The 20,140-nt window shown below is 41.8% G+C and overlaps 2 protein-coding genes and 1 non-coding gene across 5 annotated transcripts in view; 2 read left to right on the top strand and 1 right to left on the bottom strand.

The window, feature by feature from the left end:
* Positions 1-1,210: 1,210 nt before the first annotated feature.
* RPS3A (ribosomal protein S3A) lies at positions 1,211-5,567 on the top strand. The gene is made up of 6 exons (XM_030008762.2): positions 1,211-1,401; positions 2,237-2,340; positions 3,506-3,693; positions 3,868-4,076; positions 4,699-4,808; positions 5,405-5,567. Exons 1-6 carry the CDS (start codon positions 1,340-1,342, stop codon positions 5,524-5,526), a joined length of 795 nt encoding a protein of 264 aa, XP_029864622.1. The 5' UTR covers positions 1,211-1,339; the 3' UTR covers positions 5,527-5,567.
* On the top strand, positions 5,062-5,131 carry LOC115347793. The gene has a single exon (XR_003925609.1). It is a non-coding gene; the product is annotated as a small nucleolar RNA SNORD73 (small nucleolar RNA).
* A 2,588-nt stretch (positions 5,568-8,155) lies between the features above and the next one.
* The window catches only part of SH3D19 (SH3 domain containing 19), an 86,992-nt gene continuing 75,007 nt past the window's right edge, over positions 8,156-20,140 (bottom strand). For all 3 annotated transcript variants that reach the window (XM_030008638.2, XM_030008648.2, XM_030008656.1), the window contains 8 exons: positions 19,748-19,820; positions 19,307-19,437; positions 16,871-16,929; positions 14,970-15,157; positions 14,655-14,707; positions 13,946-14,132; positions 12,952-13,049; positions 8,156-11,594 (listed from right to left, as the gene is read on the bottom strand). In XM_030008638.2, coding sequence (XP_029864498.1) covers positions 11,478-11,594; positions 12,952-13,049; positions 13,946-14,132; positions 14,655-14,707; positions 14,970-15,157; positions 16,871-16,929; positions 19,307-19,437; positions 19,748-19,820 — 906 coding nt within the window. In that variant the 3' untranslated portion in view covers positions 8,156-11,477. The remainder of the gene's footprint in view (positions 11,595-12,951; positions 13,050-13,945; positions 14,133-14,654; positions 14,708-14,969; positions 15,158-16,870; positions 16,930-19,306; positions 19,438-19,747; positions 19,821-20,140) is intronic.

Below are 20,140 nucleotides of genomic sequence, written 5' to 3'. Positions count from 1 at the left end.
CCCCTTGCTGACTCTCTGAGGCTGACAAGAACCTGCTCCTCTGCTGGGCATGGAAGCAGGATGGGGGCTCTCATCACCGCCTCCCGGACACACTCTGCCTTCCACTGACATGGTGTGGGTGGGAAGGGGATGGTGTCCCCAGGAGGAGGAACAAGCCTGGATGCCTGGCAAGGGTCTGCCTCAGCCCTGTGTCCCAGTGCTGTCTCTAACCGGCACAGTACAGGTACCCGTGCTAGAGCCTTCCCTACCTGGAGGACCCTCAGGCATCCTTCCCAGAGGTTGCTGTGAGGTTCATCAGTGAGCCACAACCTGTGGTCCCCTCTTGTCCCACGGGAGTCCCGACTGCCAGGCGCCGGCCTGGGCACCGCATCTCCCTCTCCCACCCCTGCCCACACAGGTGGGCTGACGGGAGCCTCCTGCTGCGCCACGCTCTCCCCTCGGCTGCTGTCCTGCGTCGCCCCAGATGGTCAGGCCGTCATGGGGTGATGGGCTGCGTGTGCCTAGGGCACGAGGCGTCAAGAGCGAGCGAGGAGGTGCCGACTGCCTGCGTGGGTTAGCGAGGGCAGCGTGCCCTGCCCCAGGCAAGGTGGGCTCTGCACCCCTGTGCAGAGGGGAGAGGAGGAACCAGCCGAAGCACCCGAGGCAGCCCAGACCAGCAGCTTCCAGTTGTCCCCGCAGTGCCCCAGCTTCCCCATAGCGTGGGAAGGGCTGGGTGGGCTGGCGCTGTCTGGTGAGGATGCTCCGGGGCTTCTGCAGACACAGGGGTTTGATCTCCGCTCTCTTTCTTTCCATCTCAGCCCTTCAGCCCTCGGAGAATGGCCACCATCCCTTGGTCCCTGCCCTGGCAACACAGACCATCGTCCTGGAGCACCCCAAAAGCCACGAGGAGGGGCCCGGGACACCCACGAGAGGCACAGAAAGGCCAGAAGTGATGTGCTGGAAAGCGTGTCAAGGCTGCCTCAGCACGGAGGCCTCAGGGCGCACCGAAAGATCCCCAAAAGTCCAAACCCAAAAATTCCTTGGGGAGGGGACGGGACCGAACAGCGCCGGCAGCTCTGCGGGGCCACGAAAGGCGCAGAAAGGACAACGCGCCACATCCCGCGGCCCACCGGTAGCAACCCCGGCCCCATTCCCCCCCCCCCCCCCCTTCCCCCCGCGCCGTTGGTTCCGTCCCGCTGTGGTACGTCCCAGGGGACGGGCCGCCCGCCCCCTCCCGGCGAGATGCGGCTCCGCTCTCGCGAGAGCGCTGCCCGCCGCCCGCAGTTCTCGCGCGAGCCCCACTCTCGTATAATCTCGCGCGAGCGGGCGCTTCCGGCCTTTTCGTCGGCAGGGCGGGACCATGGCGGTCGGCAAGAACAAGCGCCTCACCAAGGGCGGCAAGAAAGGCGCCAAGAAGAAAGTGTAAGGGCGGCCGGGAGAGGAGGAGACGGGGCCCGGGGGCGCCGGGCGGGGCGCCGGGGCGGCAGGATGCCGTGGATGGGGGGCGGATGGCGGCGAACGGGAACGGGCCGCTGCTGTCATGGCGGCGGCCGGGCGCGGGCCTCGCCTGGATGCGGGGCGAGCTGCGTGGCGGCGGGGTGGGGGACGGGACGACTGCCGCTGTGAGAGCGCGGGTCCCGGCCGGGCCGGGCTTCCTGCAGCCCCGCCGTGTGCCCGCTGCCCCGGCGCCGGGAAGGGTCTCGGTGTGGGGAGCGCTCCGCGGCCGTGGGGCGTGTGGGAGGGCAGGGCCAGACCCGCGCCTGGCCCCGGCCCTGGTTGTAATCTTGCGGCCGCCAGGCCTGGCGTAGTTTGCTCGCTGTAGAAGCGGGGGTTCTGGGGCGGCGTCGGTGCAGTCTTCGTTGTGTTTGGTGTCTTTTAGCTGCAGAAATCAAGAAATGAAGGCGGGGGGTCTTCGTGGGGAAGTTGGTTAAAGTGCACCGCTTGTGTCGCTTCTGAGCGGTAGCCGGAATTGTAGCGGTGTATGTTTTTTTTCGTCATCTTAGGTTTATGATGTTTCTGCATTTGATTTCTGTCTTTCTGAAGTAAATTGAAATGAATGCCTGCCTCACTGGAGTGCGTAGTGCTGACCGTCTGCATTCACATACTTGCCAACCTGTCCACGTTAAAGTTGAAAGCCCAAAATGCTGACGTTTTCATTTCCATTTTGCAAAGCGTGTGGGGAGGAAGGTCTTACTTCAGCCCGATTTAATCTGAGAAAATCAGTAAAAAAAATCTTTTCTGCTTTATTTAAATTAAGGGTTGATCCTTTCTCCAAAAAGGACTGGTATGATGTCAAAGCACCAGCAATGTTTAATATCCGAAACATCGGGAAGACACTTGTCACCAGGACTCAAGGAACTAGTGAGTAGTGGGGTTTTATGCAGCAGAGGGAGATGTATTTGTTCCATGTGCTAGCTCCAAATGAGACTCGATTAAAGAACTGCTGACAAATAGTTTTTGCTCATAATACTATGAACCTGGCAGTTTAAAAAAAAAAAAAGCGCCTCTAACTTAATTGTTTGTTTCGAGTGAGTGTTCTTAAGTTGACAGAGTTGTTTAAATAAATGAGCTTAGTTGCAGGGAGGTTAATATGGTGTGGTCCTTGTTTGTACGAGAGTACCAAACCATGGATATGATATGAAAGGACATGCCTGAAGCTTCTTATGACCTGCTCTTGTAACCTGACGAGTTTGAGGAACGTTAAGAATTAAGGATTTGTTCTGATTATCACAGGGACACGTGGTGACAGTGCGACAGGAGACCTTGGTCATGATAGAATCATAAAGAGCATTGTGTTAGAAGAGACTAAAATTTGAAGCTTTTAGGTAAAGAGATCTCTGTTGATAGCTAGGATTGCTAACTTAATGGGAGCACATGTAGATGTATCACAGAACGGTAAAGGTTTTTTGTATGGTCTGGCACACCTTAGGAAAAGGAAGCCTTTTGGAAGGTTAGCTGTGTAGAATGGCTAAGTCGAATGGCATTATACTATTCCAGTTGCACTTAAAAGTTACAAAGATGGTCATTATTTTGAACTGTATACATGTGAAACAAGTAAAATAAGGTCACTGTAAACCAGGCATGAGTAAGCTAGTGTTAAAATGGTTAATTGTTAGAGGTAGAGCTGTAAAATGACTGTACTTAGGTGTTTGTTGCTGCTTTATCTCTGCTGAGCACATGTGGATTTTTATGTTTTCATTATTGTTCATTATTTCCAAATACTTTGTAAACCCTTCCACTTAAAAAAACCCTAAACTGTTACACAGGCTGGAATCTGCAGTATACTGGTATTTGTGCTTAGCATCTGATATAATTATCTTAAAAAGATTGCTTACAAAGTTAACAAAATATGTTATTTGGTTCTCTAAGTTGATTTGATCTTGTTCAAGATACATATAGACTTCAGAGCTGTGAAGCTAGTGGCATCACCTACTATTAGAAAACATCAAATGGAATTTCAGTATCTGATTTGAATAATACTTTTCTAATGTTAATAAAAGGTGTTTTATTTTGTTTCATATTACAGAAATTGCCTCTGATGGACTGAAGGGTCGTGTATTTGAAGTGAGTCTGGCTGATCTGCAGAATGATGAGGTTGCCTTCCGTAAATTTAAACTGATAACTGAGGATGTTCAGGGCAAGAATTGTCTGACCAACTTCCATGGAATGGACCTCACCCGGGATAAAATGTGTTCCATGGTCAAAAAATGGCAGGTGTGTAAGGAACAAGGTCTGCGTTGTGGCTAGTGCCTTTAGGAAAGGAGGTAGCCACTGATGCATTGTAAAGCTGTGTTTGAAGTGGCATCAGCAGATATTAATGAATGTCAGGTGCATGGTTTTGAGAAACCTGTCCATCACGTTGATGATAAATGACTGTTTCCTTTTTAGACAATGATCGAAGCCCATGTAGATGTCAAAACTACCGATGGTTACCTCCTGCGCCTCTTCTGTGTGGGTTTCACGAAGAAGCGTAATAACCAAATCCGCAAGACCTCGTATGCCCAGCATCAGCAGGTTCGACAGATTCGCAAGAAGATGATGGAAATCATGACCCGAGAGGTCCAAACCAATGACCTGAAAGAAGTTGTCAATAAGCTGTAAGCTTTGGCCGCGTTTTCTTTTTTCTCCAATACAGTTTAAGTAGTTGTTTGTTGGTCAGTTGTTACTGAGTACTTGGGGAATGCTGGTGCTTCGCATGCTGTTTGACAGAGACCAGGCAAGGTGCCTCTCGTTGAAAAGCTGATGTGCCGTTTTCTTCAAATACTCTGTTAGTCTCTGCATCATATTTGACTTTCATAAACCATCATGTTTGCATAAATGTAAAATCAGGCTCTCCAGTTTTTTGATTCATGTTTCTACAGACTAAAACTGGAATTCTGATCAGTTGGGGCTGTGAATGTTCTGGGTTCTTCTGATAGAAGGAAGTTTTCCAAAGTGTGGTGTTTGCTTCCAAAAGTTTGATTGCAGATTTGCTCTCAAAATGAGCACATTCGCACTATGTATCTATCTATCTATATCCCCCTTCTAACATTGCAAGGAAAATTTCTTCGAATCTAGACATATTTGAAGAAAATTGTCAGAGCGTGAAGGTAGTATTGATGATGCAAACTTCTGTAGAATATTATGTATTCTTAAGAATTCTTTTAAGCCTGCGTTGCTGATGAAGGAGCAGGCACAATTTTTAATGTTCTGGTACTGATGTGCTCTCTGATTTCTCAGGATCCCAGACAGCATTGGCAAAGACATAGAGAAGGCATGTCAGTCCATTTACCCTCTTCATGATGTCTATGTCCGCAAGGTTAAGATGCTGAAGAAGCCCAAGTTTGAATGTAAGGCAATCACTGCAGATGTTCAGTGTTCTTAGTGGAGGGTGTGGGAAGCTGTTTAAAATGTGTTTGCTTTTGGATAAAGATGTTAAAACAGCATTGTAAGCTTAAGTAGCTGTAGTAGTAAAAAGGCTTGTCCTTCTAGTCCGGCATTTGGCTTTCAGGCTTGAAAGCCAAGCAGTGATCATTCAGTTTAGAGCTTTTTTTGAATTCTTGCCTGAAACTGCTGCTGAATGTTCAAAGGCTTTGGCTTGGGAATGAATGATGACAAAATGTTTCGGTCCCAGATGACATGGAATGATTCTATTTTCCCATTTTCTGACATTCCCATATAATGCAGTAGTAGGTTCTTGACTTTACCTCTCTTTAAAAAAAGTTTCATTTGCAATTTCATTATGTAGCACTTATTTCACTGCTTATTTTTGTCTGACTGTCAGTTATTGCGCCAGCATCTCCTTGCATGAGCTTTCTGGAACAGACTTGATCATACCTGCATTAAATGTTCTGGTGTTTTAATTTGTATTTGATGAGCAATTCAGTAATTGAAAAATGTTTAAATAGGTGCATCTCTCACTGTTTATAATACTTCCTCTTTTTAGTGGGCAAGCTGATGGAACTGCATGGCGAAGGTGGTGGTGCTGGAAAACCTTCTGGGGATGAGGCAGGCACAAAAGTAGAGCGAGCTGATGGATATGAGCCGCCCGTGCAAGAGTCTGTCTGAAACTAAAAATTGATGGAAAATAAAAGTTTTAATATACAGAACTAATGTTTGGTTGCCTGTATTGCTACTGGACAATATTGGATATGTGGATGGGTTTTTAATAAGGTAAACCTATTGCCTTGGTCTAAAAAAAAAGCAAAACTTGTTTTGGAGATCTGTTTTTCATGATTGGTGTTGTGAGATGGGTGGAAGAAAGTGGGTTGTCCTTTTTGAAAGGTGGAAAGTGCAATACCAAGGATTCTGTATGTTGGTTTTTCCCAATAATTTTGGTCCCCAGAAAAGAAACCTTGTGGGTGTGTGCAGAGCTTGTATTGGTGAAAGGTGCTTTAAAGAGGAGCATTGTACAGGGCAGATGGGGTGCCACACAGGGAAACTTACTGTTCCAGAATTTTTTGTTATAGGGAAGTCTTAGGGATTTATCCATACTACTTAACCTGAGAATTACGTATGTGTATGTTTAAGCTTCTTGGTGGTAATTTGATATGACCTCTCATGAGACAGAGTTGGTCTCTAATAGTCAAAAGGTGTTAAAAGATCTTTAAGCTGCCATTTTGATGATGGAAGCAGTGTTAGTTTTGAGCAGTATAGAAATGCAGAATATGCTCAAGAGTAGGGTTGTATGTAGTTTTTTAACCTCTATCAGAACCGAGGGGTAACCATAATCACAGCTGAAAAACCTGTGGAACTTCAGGGGAAAAAAATGCTATCATAAAAAGGCAATGGTCTGTGTTCTGAGAATAAAGCACACTTAAGCGATTTGCCGAGTAATTTTAACTGTTTTTTCCATTATCCAATAGCATTGTAGCTTGTTCAGCTTACGGTGGCTTAAAAATTGAAGAGTGTGTTTTTCTGGCTAAAACAAGGAGTATTTTGCACTCTTGGCATGTTTTGTTTAGAATTGGGCAACAAACCTAAAGTGTGTGCTATTAGATTGTTCGCAAGTTTGTGATTTAAAGCCTGAGAACAAAATGGTACGGAGCTGCTTGGGGCGGTCACTGAGACGGTGGTGGTGGCTCCTGCAGTCAGCTGTGAAATAGCTGGGTAGACGAAATGGAGGAAAGTAAGGAAATGTTACTGTTGCAACAAAGATACTAGGGGAGAAGTAGAGGGATGCTACCCATGAGGGCCGTACTCTGCAGTGTTGGGGATTTTTACCTTTCCCTAGTTGGTAATTCTGGTTTGGAGCAAATAATATGCCAAATGAAAAGTTTGTTTTCTAATTTAGAAGACTGCAGGTGATGTGATTTCATGTTGTGATTCCAAGTTACTATTTTAATCAGAAGGGGATGATATTTAGAATAGCCCATGACTTAATATTCAGGTAACCATCTTTACTGGATTGTAAATACAGGCCTATTTGTTCTGCTTCTTCCAGTTTGTGTAGTGGAACGGTAGTGAGTGCTCAAAGCTATAACGATGCTGGAACAGGAGAAAGGAATAGTGCTGCTTTTAATCTTCTGCTTTGCCCTTTTCAGCTGTACTGTTGAGGCAGGTGTCATCCTCCTCCAAGAGTCCCAGTCAGTCATATTTTTTAAGCCATAAATTGCAACAAATGCCCCTTTATTTCTCTAACAAAAATGAGAACTTTTCACTGGAGTTGGGAAAAGAAACCATGATTTAGGGTCAGTGTGCTGAGGTTGAAAATTCTTGAACCTACTACAGGAAGTTTTAGTGCAGGTGTGTACATATATGTATATGCACATATTCAAGCTCTGCATTAGAGGAAGATCTGTCAGAGTTTTCTCGTAACGGATGTATGTTGGCTGCATTTCCTCTGCTTTAGCAACAGTTCCATCAAACAAATCCTGAGGGACTGCAACTAGCCTGTACTCTGTAGACTACGAGAGTTAGAAATCCTAAGGTGGTGTTTCCGAGCTTGCTTCTGAAAACTTACATGTCTTTTATCCTGTTACTTCTCCCTTCAGCTGTACGTCTGAGGAGTGCATGTTGCAAAAAGGCTAGTCCAAGAGGATTTGGGGAAAGAACAAGAGCTTGCTTTTTTCTTTTCTTTTTTATTTTTTAATTTTTTTTTTTTTAATTTTTTTTTTTTGAGCAGTAGACTGCTGGCATTACCACGTAGGAGCGCTGGGTAAATGTATGCTCTGAAATGATTTCAGATGGGGGAAAAGTAAGCAGGAAGGGAAATTTTATGCACCCTCTGTACAAATATCAGCTGAAAAATCATGGTGTATGAATAGCAGCAATCAGCAGAGCACATGCAAGTATGTGTAGAATTGCCAGTCAGCTCAGGGTCAACCTGTGTCTTCATCATAAGTAATCTTGCCACAGCATGAGTAGAGAGAGCATCACTTGTCTTGTGCGATACCATGCGATGACAGCTGGTTGCTGCAGGTAGCAAATGTCACAGGTTCTGCAGGTGGTAAGTGTGAAATGTACCCGAGTCCGAAGGCTTGAGTAAACTGTATTAAAGCCCTCAGGATTCTCTGAGGGCTTTGGACTACTTGTAAAGGGATGCGATATTGCTCTATGATTTGTTTGGGGGTGGAGGGTTGGTTTTTTTGCTGTTGTGTTAAATACGTAAGCAGAATGAGATCCATAAAACTGCCACGTCAAGTGGAAAGCTCAGCTCTCCACAGCATATGACAATAAAAATGCCATCATGACTGACTTAATTATAAAAAATTTTATTGGTTAAATACATTCTTAATTTACAGAGGTACCATAATAAAACTTACTGGACTTAACAAAGATTTATTTAGGACACCGTTAATTGTACACACAACAAAGACGTCTTCCTGAAGATATTTCCAGAGGGTGGATCAAACAGAAAATGTTTTGATAAATGAGGCTTTTATTATCATACTAATGTATGGGGGTCTAGCTGAATTTCAAGGTTACAGCTGAAATTTGCTACTATATTGCAGTTAGGATTTGTGTTCCACCCCATTCTCGGTTTTTTTGCGGATTATGAACTGTACACCTTAGGAATTTTATGTTATGATCTGTATGCAGCTTCATGGTGATATTAGGCATCGAGTCTTAAGAAAATACCTTGCTGTCAAAGCCAAGCATCTAACTTGTTGCAGTTTTAATAAATAAGCTGGTTTAGCTGCCTGCAGTAATGCAAGCAGCCTTTAGGTGGCACTCCTTGCTCTGAATGTAAGGCTTTGCTGCTCTTCCTGCCCTGCGTAATAGGGAGGAGTAGATTAAAATAAAGCAGTGGTCTTATCTACTGACAGGCACTGACTTTAAACATTCAGTGGAAGTTACAAAAAAACCTGTTCAATACACAGTTATAAAAACGGGGAGGAGGAAATAAAAAAAAATATAAAAATTCAGTTCTACTTTTGAGACTTGTATCAAAATCTTAGAAAACTGCCAGACAAACAGTAAGTAAACATCGTACACTTAAGCCTCATCCACCACCACAATGATGCAGTACGTCTTTGGAGGATCTGGGTATTCTGTTTGTTGGTGTGGGCTTTGCTTGGTTCTGCTGTTCTCCCCCTGCTGCGCTCACTGGACATTCAGGAATTCCGTTGGCACAGGTCATGTTTGAAGAAGCCTGTTTTAACAGGGTGATCCACTGAAGGTTTATGGTTGAAAAGTCTTGAGTGGGCTTGCAGGAGTCAGGAAAGCTATCTATCTATGTATTTGTTCCCTTGGATTTCTCCAGAAGGAGATGGCTGTTAGAATAAACAAAGACCTTTGGAATCCCCTGGCAGGAGAACTTGGAGAGTGGGAAGGGTTGTCCTCTGAGGTGGACTTATGTTAAAGTTTGATTCCACAGGAGTTCTGGATAGACTAGTTGGGGATGGTAAAACTGAGTAATAGCTGTATAAATTGTCATGTTTCCATCTATCTAGAATAGCACATAATTAATAATTGTTTTTATAATGTTAATCCTCTTAATGAAAGTAGAAATCCAGTTCTCTGCTCATAAAACTTTGTGTGATCTTCATCCCCCAGTTGTGCAAATGGTATTGATGCAGTTTAAATACACAACGCTTCACATTCATGAAGATTCTAGAGAAAAAAAAAACCAGAGGGCTAACGCCTGTGTCTATATTTGCAAGTACCGTGGCATAACAGTGACTGCAGAGCGAAACGGTGCCGAGGGCCTCATGTCTGTGCTGCGTGTTCCTGTGGCTTGCTTCACGTGAGCTCCAGTCTGCTGCTGAGACTGGATGCCCCTTCCCTGTTGCAGGGGAGTTCAGTGTTGGCTGTAAGCTTGTTTCTGCCTGCTGTGATGGTAACCAAAGTGCAGGGCATGGGGAGGGGAGGGCTACCCTCCCCAGCTTGCTCACACACCAATTTAGATGCACCCTGATCTTTTGTAGCAGTAGGTATTTGTTGCTGTAATACTTAGACCTCGTATTGATAAAGTTGTAGGCAGGCACATCACTAAGCCAAAACTATCTCGAGGTCAATCATGATGATTCTAGTTTCCAGTCTCTATCCACCACTCAACTGTTGGCCCTTTTGCAACCTGAATTTTCAGACCCACAAAGAAAAATTTTGTAAGGGTATCTTGATACCTAGTGACCTGCATCTCTCTGAAGTAATGACTCATGCTAACAGCTTACTGGTTCCTTTTTGTTATATAGTACGAAAGTGATGGAATACTGTCAGCAGTGAAAGAGCTAACTGCAGCATAATTCTTTTTCTGTTCCAGTCTGATGAAGTTAACAGTTAATCAAGATGCATTTAACTATTTTGTCAGAAGCCAAGGGTTGCAAAAAGGAATTTACTACCAGAAGTTCTTATAATGTGAAGCTACCTCAATCATGTCTGTCTAAGTTTGTCATTCAAGTCACACTGATGTTTTTTACTAAATGCCTTTTGTTAGAGCTGCTTGAAGTAACCTCTTGCCAGGCATGTTTTCCTTAAGGCCTCGACAGACCATTTATAATGATGCTCAGTATAGTTGGTATGTGGTAACAAACTGGAAACTAATCTCATGTCTGCTGAAAGCTAAAACCAAGGCTGTATAATATCCTTCATGTTAAGGATAGGAATAGTGTTGCTGAAGTATGTTCCAGTGCTTGAGTGATAAATGAAATGCAGAGTGAAGGCTGGCTTTCCACTTACATGAACGGGGTGGAGGGGCAAATAGTTGGAATAGTGCAGCTACTGCATGGAGGGGATCTGAGAAAGCTCAGTAAATGCTGTCTGTCACAACTAACTTCAGCTGGAAAAGAAGGGTACGATGGTGCTTGAACAGTGGGCAGTAGAAAAATCTAAACCTGTATTTGGAAAGGATTTTGGGGGAAGGGAAGAAGGTCTAAGATGATTCATACTGATTTGAACATTATTCATTGCGGCAAAATACTTAAAGTTTTGCTTTTCTGATCTTCCTGTATGAGCAGCTTGGGCTAAGAAAAGAAGAATACTACACAAGGATTTGCTTTGGAGTTTTCCCTCTTACCAGTATTAGATTTGATATTTTTTCTACTATAAAATATCAGTTATCGTCCTTATCCTCTAAGTCATAGAACAAGTGGATTTTACTGCTAATGTGGAAGTCAAGCAGTAATGAAACCTGAACATCAAACTTGATCTACATACCGAGTGCTGTAATTATATCTTAAAAACAATCTTTTAAATTTGGATTTTAAAAGTTTTTAAAGAAGCCCAAAGAAGCTTACTTTATGCAGACTTTGTGCATGATAAATGTAATACCAGATAGTAAACATACTATTTATTACTTATGCTATTTAAGTTAAAATGGTGTTGCACCACAGTATTTCCCTAGTTGGAAACTGCTAAAAATCCTGCTTGTATTTGCTCTCAGAGCATTCATGAAGCATGACTACATACACTGTCACAAAAGACTTAGATTTTCTTATTTGACTTCAAGATACTAGTATGACTGTCTAGAAAAAGTAGTGCAAAACATTGATAGTCAAAACACGTTGATGTCTTTGCTGTGCCTTTAGGATAGAAAACATTCTCTCCCACATGCAGGGAGTACAAAGAGAGGCAACACTTCACGGTGTTTTTAAAATCTGAACAAAGTTCTTGGGAAATATCCCAGACTTTCCTTGTATCTCTCCACTCATCCAGTCCTCGTCTACAGATTCCAGCTCTGTTATTGTATCACCTGCCTGTAAGAGAAGGAGTAATGTGAGCCAGTATAGCTTACCATCAATGTTAATGCATGCATAGCTGATGTTATTCAGAAGCAATTAATATCAAGCAAATAGAAGTAGGATGTGGCCAGTCTCTTCTGTTGGTTACATCTCTTCGAGATTGTTTGCCTAAACCAGCTGAAGCTTCTCTTAGGGTAAATACTTGTCTATGCTGAAAAATCCTTCCTCCTTCTGGAAGGAAAAAACAGCACTGCTGGATAACTTCTCGTGTTGCTTAAGCTCTCCAGGTAGGTAGGTACGTTGGAGAGCTGGCTCACAGGCCCCCACCTTACTTGTTATTTGTGTGTGTCTCCCTGCTCTGAGGGTTTATTTTCTTAAGGCTGCCCCCCCCCCCCCGCCCCCAGTTTAGTCCCAATATTTTCCAGCACTTGGAAACTTTCCTCTTTCCTTTGGAAACTCTCCCAAAAAGGAAAGAAATTGTTTAAGTAGCTCAGAGCTCAGTGTGGCTGTTCAAAATAAACTGCAGCTCCTGTGTTTGATACTTGTTCCTGTTTTCTTTGTCCCATGCCACACTCTTCATCTGAAGCACTGTCATGGCCCTGGCCTTTCTTCCAGTACCTCCGTTCCCCTTTTCTGCTTTAAAGAATCATCTATCCTTTCAGCATTGCAAGCTGCTAATGCTGAAACTAATTATTTTGCTAGTTTTAGAAGAGAAAATAGTGTGTTCCAGCTGCTAAGCACAATTTGGGGCCTGCTGTGAAAGCCTGCTGTTTGTCAGAAACTTGCTTTTGAGGACACAGTTACCTAAATCATGACTTTGAATCTACAAGGGCACGCTGCTTCTTGTTAATGCTTCTTAATATTATCTGGGCATCCAGGAAGTATTTAATTTCTCCCCATGTTCCCATGGCAACTATGTATTTTGCTGCCAAACTTTTAGTTTGCTGTACTAGGTGTCCCTTAGAGGCACTGCTGCTGTAGCACTGGCACTCTTAGTATTACCCTCCTTCTCCCTGCCCTCTTTCTAGTTAAAAAAGAGGCTTCCTTGACTGTATCAACTGATCAAGAACTGAACGTACTGCAAAATGACGTAGGTTTGTCTTATGTTTACTGAATCAGAGAAGTCAGAGGAATTCTGCCACTCCTGACCTCTTTTCAATGTCTTCAGTGAAGATTTTGCCAATATGAAACAGAAGTGGTAAGAGCAAACATTTTTTTAAAGATACCATTTATCAAATGTGTTAGTATCTATGCCTATTTTATATGCTTCTTTCTTGTTCCAAGCCTATCTTCACAGTGGAAAAGTCTTATTTTTTAGTATTCTTTAGGACCATAAGACCTTTTGGAAAATTGGGCCAAGAGAGGTACTTACTTTGAAGGAAAGCTCATCTTCATTTTCTCCATGAAAATCATAAAGAGCTTTGGCTTTTCCTTTCTTCCCTCCTACAGACTGTGACAGCTCTACCCTGGCTGCAGAACATGGACAAGACAAGTTATTTTGACTGGAGTGAAATAAATCCCTTTCTGGCGAAGTTTCCTGTCATTTTCATGTTTTCTCCCCTCTCGTGTGCTACAGGGTGTCCAGATGTTATTACTACTGCTACTTGGCAAACTCACTGCCCTACTGGAATAAAATGAAACCAGTTCATTTTACACTACACGGTTCTGCTTCTAAGAGGACTAAATTTAAAGTTCACTTACTTGAACTCTCCAATGGCGATATCTAATAAAAGCCATCTTTTCCTCTTTGTACTTGGAGGTGAAGCAGCACTCGGTGTGTGCTATTTGCCAGTTATGTGGAATTATATCTCCTGTCAACTTTCACTCGCAAAAACTATGGGCAAAAAATTGTGATTTTCTGTGTCCTCTGTGAAGGTTTTGACTGCATTGATTTGGAGACCAAACAGAAGCTTGAGGAAAGCAAGCAGCATTCATTCCTTGCTTCACCAAGGGGATTACAATACTTCTGTGCCAAGACGCAGCAGTTGCAGTTATTTACAGCTCTGCCAGCTCTTTGGCTGTATTGCAGTGTTTCTCTTCAGCTGAGGGAGAACCTGGCTCCCCCCTATGTTTTGTACACTTGAATTCCTACTAAAGGCAGCTCAATGGTTATGTTTTGCCTGTGCCCAAATCACACTTTAAACCATCCCAGAATCTGTATCGTGTCCCAGCTTACTTACTGACTGGAGCATTATATTGCCATTATTGGAGAGGGTGGTTCAACACTTAGTTTAGCTTTAGGATATTAAGGAACGTGGTGGCGTGTGGCTTGTTAATGCAATGCAATAGTTGGGTTCTCCCAGAACTCTGTCGTGACTGTCACAACCCAAGGAATAATCAATTGCCATCTGGTAGGAGCACTGTACCTGAGCAGGTCTGAACAAAAACTGCTGGGAAAATCCCTTCCTTTTCATTCAGTCTTCCTCTATACCACTCTGAATCGACTTGTTCTAGTATTTGGATGTAGTCTCCCTTTTTAAAGGATAAATCATCTTTGGTTTCTGCTGTAAAATCATGAAGCGCTTCACACCACTCTACTGAGCATCTGTTGTTCTATTCAAGTGAACAGAAGAAATGCATTAATTTTAGAAGCGTTAATGGAGCCCATAAGCTGATAGATACTGGTGAAAGCAGCTGTACAGAACAGGGGTGTCCTGACTTTCTCTCAGACAATAGTGTCACTGCAGATGTAGACTAGAATGGCATTTCAGCAATTACCACAGAATTTCATCTAGGCTCAGAGATGCATTCCTTTTTATCATTGGAGGCAGGGGACAGGATTAATAAATTCAAAATTAGACCACTGCAGCAATACTTAAAATAGAGCTAACAAGAATTTGCTTAAGGGCAAAGGACAAAAATTTACTTATGTTAATTTGCCAGAAGCTATGAATTCAATCAATTTAGGCCAACTGTCAGAATTCAAGATGTGACCATGCAGCATTGTGTGCTGTGGGAGTTGTGTTACATTCAGGTTTAAAGTTGTGCAGCTAATCTGACATTATAATAGAAAGTCTATGTAAATCTATGAAACCGCTATGTAAATTCTGGCCCTCACCTATAAAATTTTATTACCTGAGGAAGGGAAGAAGAAACCTCCACCTTATTCTTCAGTGCTGCTCCTGTACCTACACAAGGAAAGCACAACTTAGAATAGCAGCAATGACTATTAAAAATGTTACTAGAGATTTTAGATATTCAAAGTAATTATTAAGAATAGCTTCTTAAGAAGTGCTACTATTCCTTTTGATTTTTTTTTTTTTGTCTGTCTTCTCTCCCTTTCTGCCTCCTTCCATGTTCATCGTGCTTTTGGACGTTTCTCCTATATGCTGCCTACATGCATGCAGTACAAAACCATGTTCTTGAAGAGTTTTGCAAACGCATTCATACCTGTTCCAGGCAGATCTTCAATTACTTCCACGAAGTTCAAGGGGAAAATTCCACATGTGCCTCTGAGCTCTCCTTTGGCCCACTCTTCATTTACATATTCTTTAAGGATAATAGTTTCACCTTCTGAAAAACTGAGCTCATCTTTCTGATCTCCGATATATTCAAATCGTGCTACACATCTTGGGCCTCTGCACAAACAAAAGAGAAAATTACTTTGCTTATTTATTATTATTGCCCACTTAATAATAAAACAGCATCGTGCAAAACATGGACTGATATCTTCAATTAAAATGATGAAAAAATGCACTGAAGATAGAACAGGTGGAAAACCAGGGTCTAGCCCTGGTTCTCAACTCTTCTTTCTGAGGAGGACGAGTATGGAGTCTGAAGGAGCTGGAGGCAACTTCTGCATCCCAATTCCTGTCTGTTACAGTACTTTGCATAAGACCCTATTTCTCTTCCCAACAAAACCAAAAAACATATCACTTTGTTTCTGGGCTACCTGTCCCATTTTATATTTTTGCCTATATCCAAGTAAGTGTCCAGATACACTTTTGTTAAGAGTTTGATGTTTTTTTGAGCTAGCATCCAATTTAGATGCAAACAAACATAAGCAGGGGGTGGGTGCTGTGTATTTGTCCCAAATCCCAAATACATGGAGGTGTCATAAGGGGAAGCTAGTTTTTATCTACTTTGACGAACTTTATTCTGTAAAGTCTATCCCAGGCATGGGGAAATAACTTATCTATCGAAGAAAGAAACATCAATGCAGCATCTGATAAATTTTACATAATTTGGTAGAATACTGAAAAAACTAAATTTCTTCCTTACTTAAATAGGCTTAATAATTTAATAAACTAATAAAATAATTTAAGAAATTACTCTAAGAAAATTTTTGATTTTTCAGAAATACCATGCCGGAAAAAAGTGATAATAGGCTTTAATTCTTTCTATAGCATCGTAGCATACAACCAACGTAAGAAGCTTGATTCCCACCCCTGTCCCCCACTCAGATCTTTGCAAAAGCTTCAGGACAGAGCTAGCACTTTGTTTCTTTCTTAGCTGCAGAAGCAGCTTTTAAAAAGCTGTTAAAAGTTTCATTTAAGACAAGCCAAGCTCTATCTGAAGAACAAACTGAATGATCCCATTGATACTAGTAGTTCCTGCCTCTGCCTGAATTTGCTTTAATTGCTGCAATGAATGATTACGAAATCCAATAAATCATCATAGAGTAAAAACAGCATGAAAAGTTGTTCCTTGCCCACAAATCTTAGTACAAATTGTTTGCAAATCAGAAATGAAAGTGCTTGAAGTACCTTTGATAATTTGATCTGGGGAACTTTAGATTCACCTGTACAGTTATAGATTTTAAGGTTAGATAGATTTCTATATTTAAAGTACAGCTATATTCTGCCCCAATTTATCTTGTTCTTTCAAATGAGTAGGTGCCCTACCATGTTACATCTTATGAGGATTCTAGAAGAAAGTAACAAGGCCAGGAGCAAAGAGAGGAGAGTGCAATGCTGCTGAAGTTAATCAGATTGGTTCACAGTTTCTGTAACCAATTTTCATGAAAAATTATGGGAAATGGTCTCCTAAGACAGCTCATAAGAGGAAGGAAAATGAGTGGACTATATCTATATAAACTTTTATAATAAAAGTGATCTACCAATTTTTTGAAGCCATGAAGTGAGTTTTTAGAATTTTTTTTACCTGAATATGAGTCTTACTAAAACATCATAAACTTTCAGTTTTGAGAGCTTAGTTTTTTAAATATATTTTGGTGAAGAAACTGTTAACCATATTAACCTCAGCACAGATAAGACCTGCTTCAAAGTTATCTTTCTTTTTACTTCCTAGTAAATCAACATGAGAAAGAAAATAAGATTTATCTAACTCACTTAATACATTGTGATGAACAGGGTATTTTTTTCCTGTTGCCTTCTTCTGGAACATCAATCTATTAAGACAACAAAATAAGTAAAATCTTTCATTTCAAGCTCATGGCAACATAACTACAATAAGCTTGGAACCCGTTAAAATAATCTGTTTTTCAGCTAAGCATCAGCTCCAGTTATGACCTCCACGTGACGCTCTATAGTCGCTGGCATGCTATGATATATGACCATATTAATGTAGATTTCAGTTTTGTATGCCTGATTTCTCATTTTTCAGTCTCATGCAAACAAGGAGCACTATTTAGTGTTTTCTGTTATGAAGCTGGTTTACTGTTTCTACTTGTGGCATGATTGATTGACAGAATATGGGACTGGATGCTACTACAGGTTGTTGAATTTAGCTCCCAACTTTGAATTGGTATTTGCTCTCTATTATTTACTAGCACAATATATCACAATAGACAAAATTATTGTTTACACTTATCCTTTCTGGGCTTTGGTAGCCAGCTGTCCTCCAAACAAAAATACATCTCACAAATCTCACTTGAAGTGGATAAATATAATTTAGAAAATCAATACACGGATATATCAAACAGACAGCATTCAAGTCCTTTATCATAAGAAGACTTCAATTGTATTTTTGGTGTGACGTGAACCATGATCTGTGAGATGTATAAGACTACAAGGCTAGAGACCCTGGCGAGGAGCTTTGGGTTACTGCTTACTATAGCATTAGCCAGTTCCCATAAAAATGAACGAGAAACTGTTTCATTAGCTTTTGTGAAGGACTGGAGGAAATCATGCTGGCTGTCCTTTTAGGACAAATAATCTTCACAGTGCTCTTTCTAGAGGAGCTGGTATCTGTGGTGCTCTGAAGGTTCTATGGAAAGTAATAACCATGTATTATTGTTAGGTGTCCAGACCTACGCTGCTACCCAGCTCAATACTGTAAAACATACTATAGCGTATTGTATAGAGACCTTGTATCAAGATCAAATCTGACAGGAATGAACAGGAGAATTCACTCAGTAAATTAGCCTCATGTACTGCACTCGTTTTCCTTTTTTTTTTTTAATTTTGCTGAAACAAAAGATTTTTGGACTCAAATGGTAACCACCTTTTACAACTAAAATAGAAATTTGAAACACATCTTCCCTAGCTTTTAAGAAGTTGTGTGTGTCTGCATCAATGCTGAATTTGACCCCAAATACTCATTCTACTGCTTTAACATAAAATCTTTTGTCTATTAGCCATCAGTAGTAACAAGAGCTTTTAAATTAAATTTTTGGTCTGTGTAGAAGCAGCTAATCAATTTAGCTAACAAATCTTTCTCGTGAAAGCGAATAGAGCATAGTTCTATTATTACTACCCTTGAGTTTAGTTTTTATTCTTCAGCACTTCTCAAATCTTAAAATTTTTCTCCAATAACACCATTACAAACTAAACAGACACCCTATACTCTCTGGCGGTTACCAAATACTTGGTATTGTCCATGTAGCAGCAGTGCTCATCTCTGCCAGCTGTCCCGGCTCGACACAGACACTTACTGTCTAACGCCCAGCCATACACCTTCACTGCATCCTGGTGTCAGTTTAGCATTCCTCCGTGTCCATATGGCTGATGTGGATAGCCCAACAGCCCTTTCTACTGTCACAAAATGGACTTCAATCTCAGACTCAGGCTTGCAATAGATTTGACCCAGCTTTTGATGCAGTGAACCATACTGTATCTCTTTTAAAGATGAGGCACTCAATTAATTGCTATTGGGCTCCAAAACAGCACCTGTCTCTTGCCTGCCATTTACTGTCAAGTGTCACATTCAGTAACAGGATTGCTTTAAGCTGCTCATTTGCAACAACACAATCTCCTTGCACTGTGCCAACACAACCATTTGTGCAGCCACTTAGTAAGCCACTTAGGCGAATTGATCCAGCCGGGAAAAAAATACTCTAGGAAGAAAAAAACATGGTTCATTGGGCTCAACTGCTGCTCTGACCTAGTTCACTACATGGCTATAAAAGTGGTGATTCTAGCACACTTCAAGTGACAAGAAAATGAGAGAAGCTGGGGGGTTGGGGGAGGCACAAAAAGCAACCATCTTACTTGGTCTTGATCCTTACATGCAGTTGTGAAAAATAACCTTCTCTGTAGACCCTGAGAAACTACCCAGGTTAACAAAGAGAATCTGGTAAGGGCCACAATTTTCTCACTTGGCTTCAAATTAACAGCAAAATAATCCCCAAAACACAAGTCGGTCATGCCAAATCAAGCCTCTTTCTAACACCATACAAACAAGTTGATATGTCTTCTGTGCTGCCAGAGGGAAAAGAGATTATCTAAATACAGAATGGAGTTAAACACACAAGATCTATAGTAAAATAGAACCAGAAAACAAATGCAATAGGATCTTATGTAGCAATGTATACAAAGCCTACATACAACTACTTTAACAAAGCTGGCAGGAAATATCCCTGTGCGATTCCCACATTTTCCTCTGTACCACTCGGTATCGATTTTCTCCAAAAGACAAACAGTGTCTCCAGAATGAAGGTCCAAGTCATCAGCATGCTCTGTAAGACAGCATCATTTCAGTTAACAGTAGTTGTCACACTCAGTGATTTTCTTTAACTAAAATCTGCTTAATATAAATATCACAGACAAAACCAGCATGAGTTTTCAAAAAGTCTTAATTATACTTGATAAACCAGTTAGCTTTAACTAAATTGGCCCAACTATAGATAAACCCATGGATTTGAACAACTCTACATGCAGATCTTATAGGCTGAGCTTCCTCATCCTTTTAAGCTCTAATTCCTAAGAAAACACCCGTTTGAACGTCTTGGAGTAAAACAAGCTTCCAGAATATTCACATTTACTTACCTGCAGGAAAATCATGCAGGACTACAGCATGAGGTGCACTTGTGTCAGAAACTTTTGGAGGGTGGTTTGAATCCTGACAACAACAAATAAATCCAAGTAGTTTATAAATCCGGAAGATACTAACAGAGATTCTCTGTGACATACTCTGAAAGTAATTTTCTGACTTTGGACACAATGTTGTTCTGGTATCAGAGAATCACCTTTGGAGGCAACAGTTAGTATTGGTCATGCAGCTATGGGTCTGAATTCTGTATGCCTTTCACCAGTGTAAACCAGAATGCATTTCACCAAAATCTACTTTTGAGCCAGTAAAAGGAAGGGAAGGCATGCAACTTTTCCCAGTATAGTCAAAGCCTCAGCTACCTCTGTGAGTCAGAAATCCACAGCATTGAT

The sequence above is a fragment of the Aquila chrysaetos genome, chromosome 1 (assembly GCF_900496995.4).
Source record: "Aquila chrysaetos chrysaetos chromosome 1, bAquChr1.4, whole genome shotgun sequence".
NCBI lineage: Eukaryota > Metazoa > Chordata > Aves > Accipitriformes > Accipitridae > Aquila > Aquila chrysaetos.
Note: the sequence above shows the minus strand (reverse complement) of the source record. Positions and strands in the feature narration are given on the sequence as shown.

Excerpts from the sequence above, each read along its gene's own strand:
- RPS3A (XM_030008762.2), top strand. The coding sequence starts at position 1,340 with ATGGCGGTCGGCAAGAACAAGCGCCTCACCAAGGGCGGCAAGAAAGGC. Across the intron at positions 1,402-2,236 it reads AAAGGCGCCAAGAAGAAAGT|GGTTGATCCTTTCTCCAAAA; the intron begins GTAAGGGCGGCC and ends ATTTAAATTAAG. Across the intron at positions 3,694-3,867 it reads CCATGGTCAAAAAATGGCAG|ACAATGATCGAAGCCCATGT; the intron begins GTGTGTAAGGAA and ends TTTCCTTTTTAG.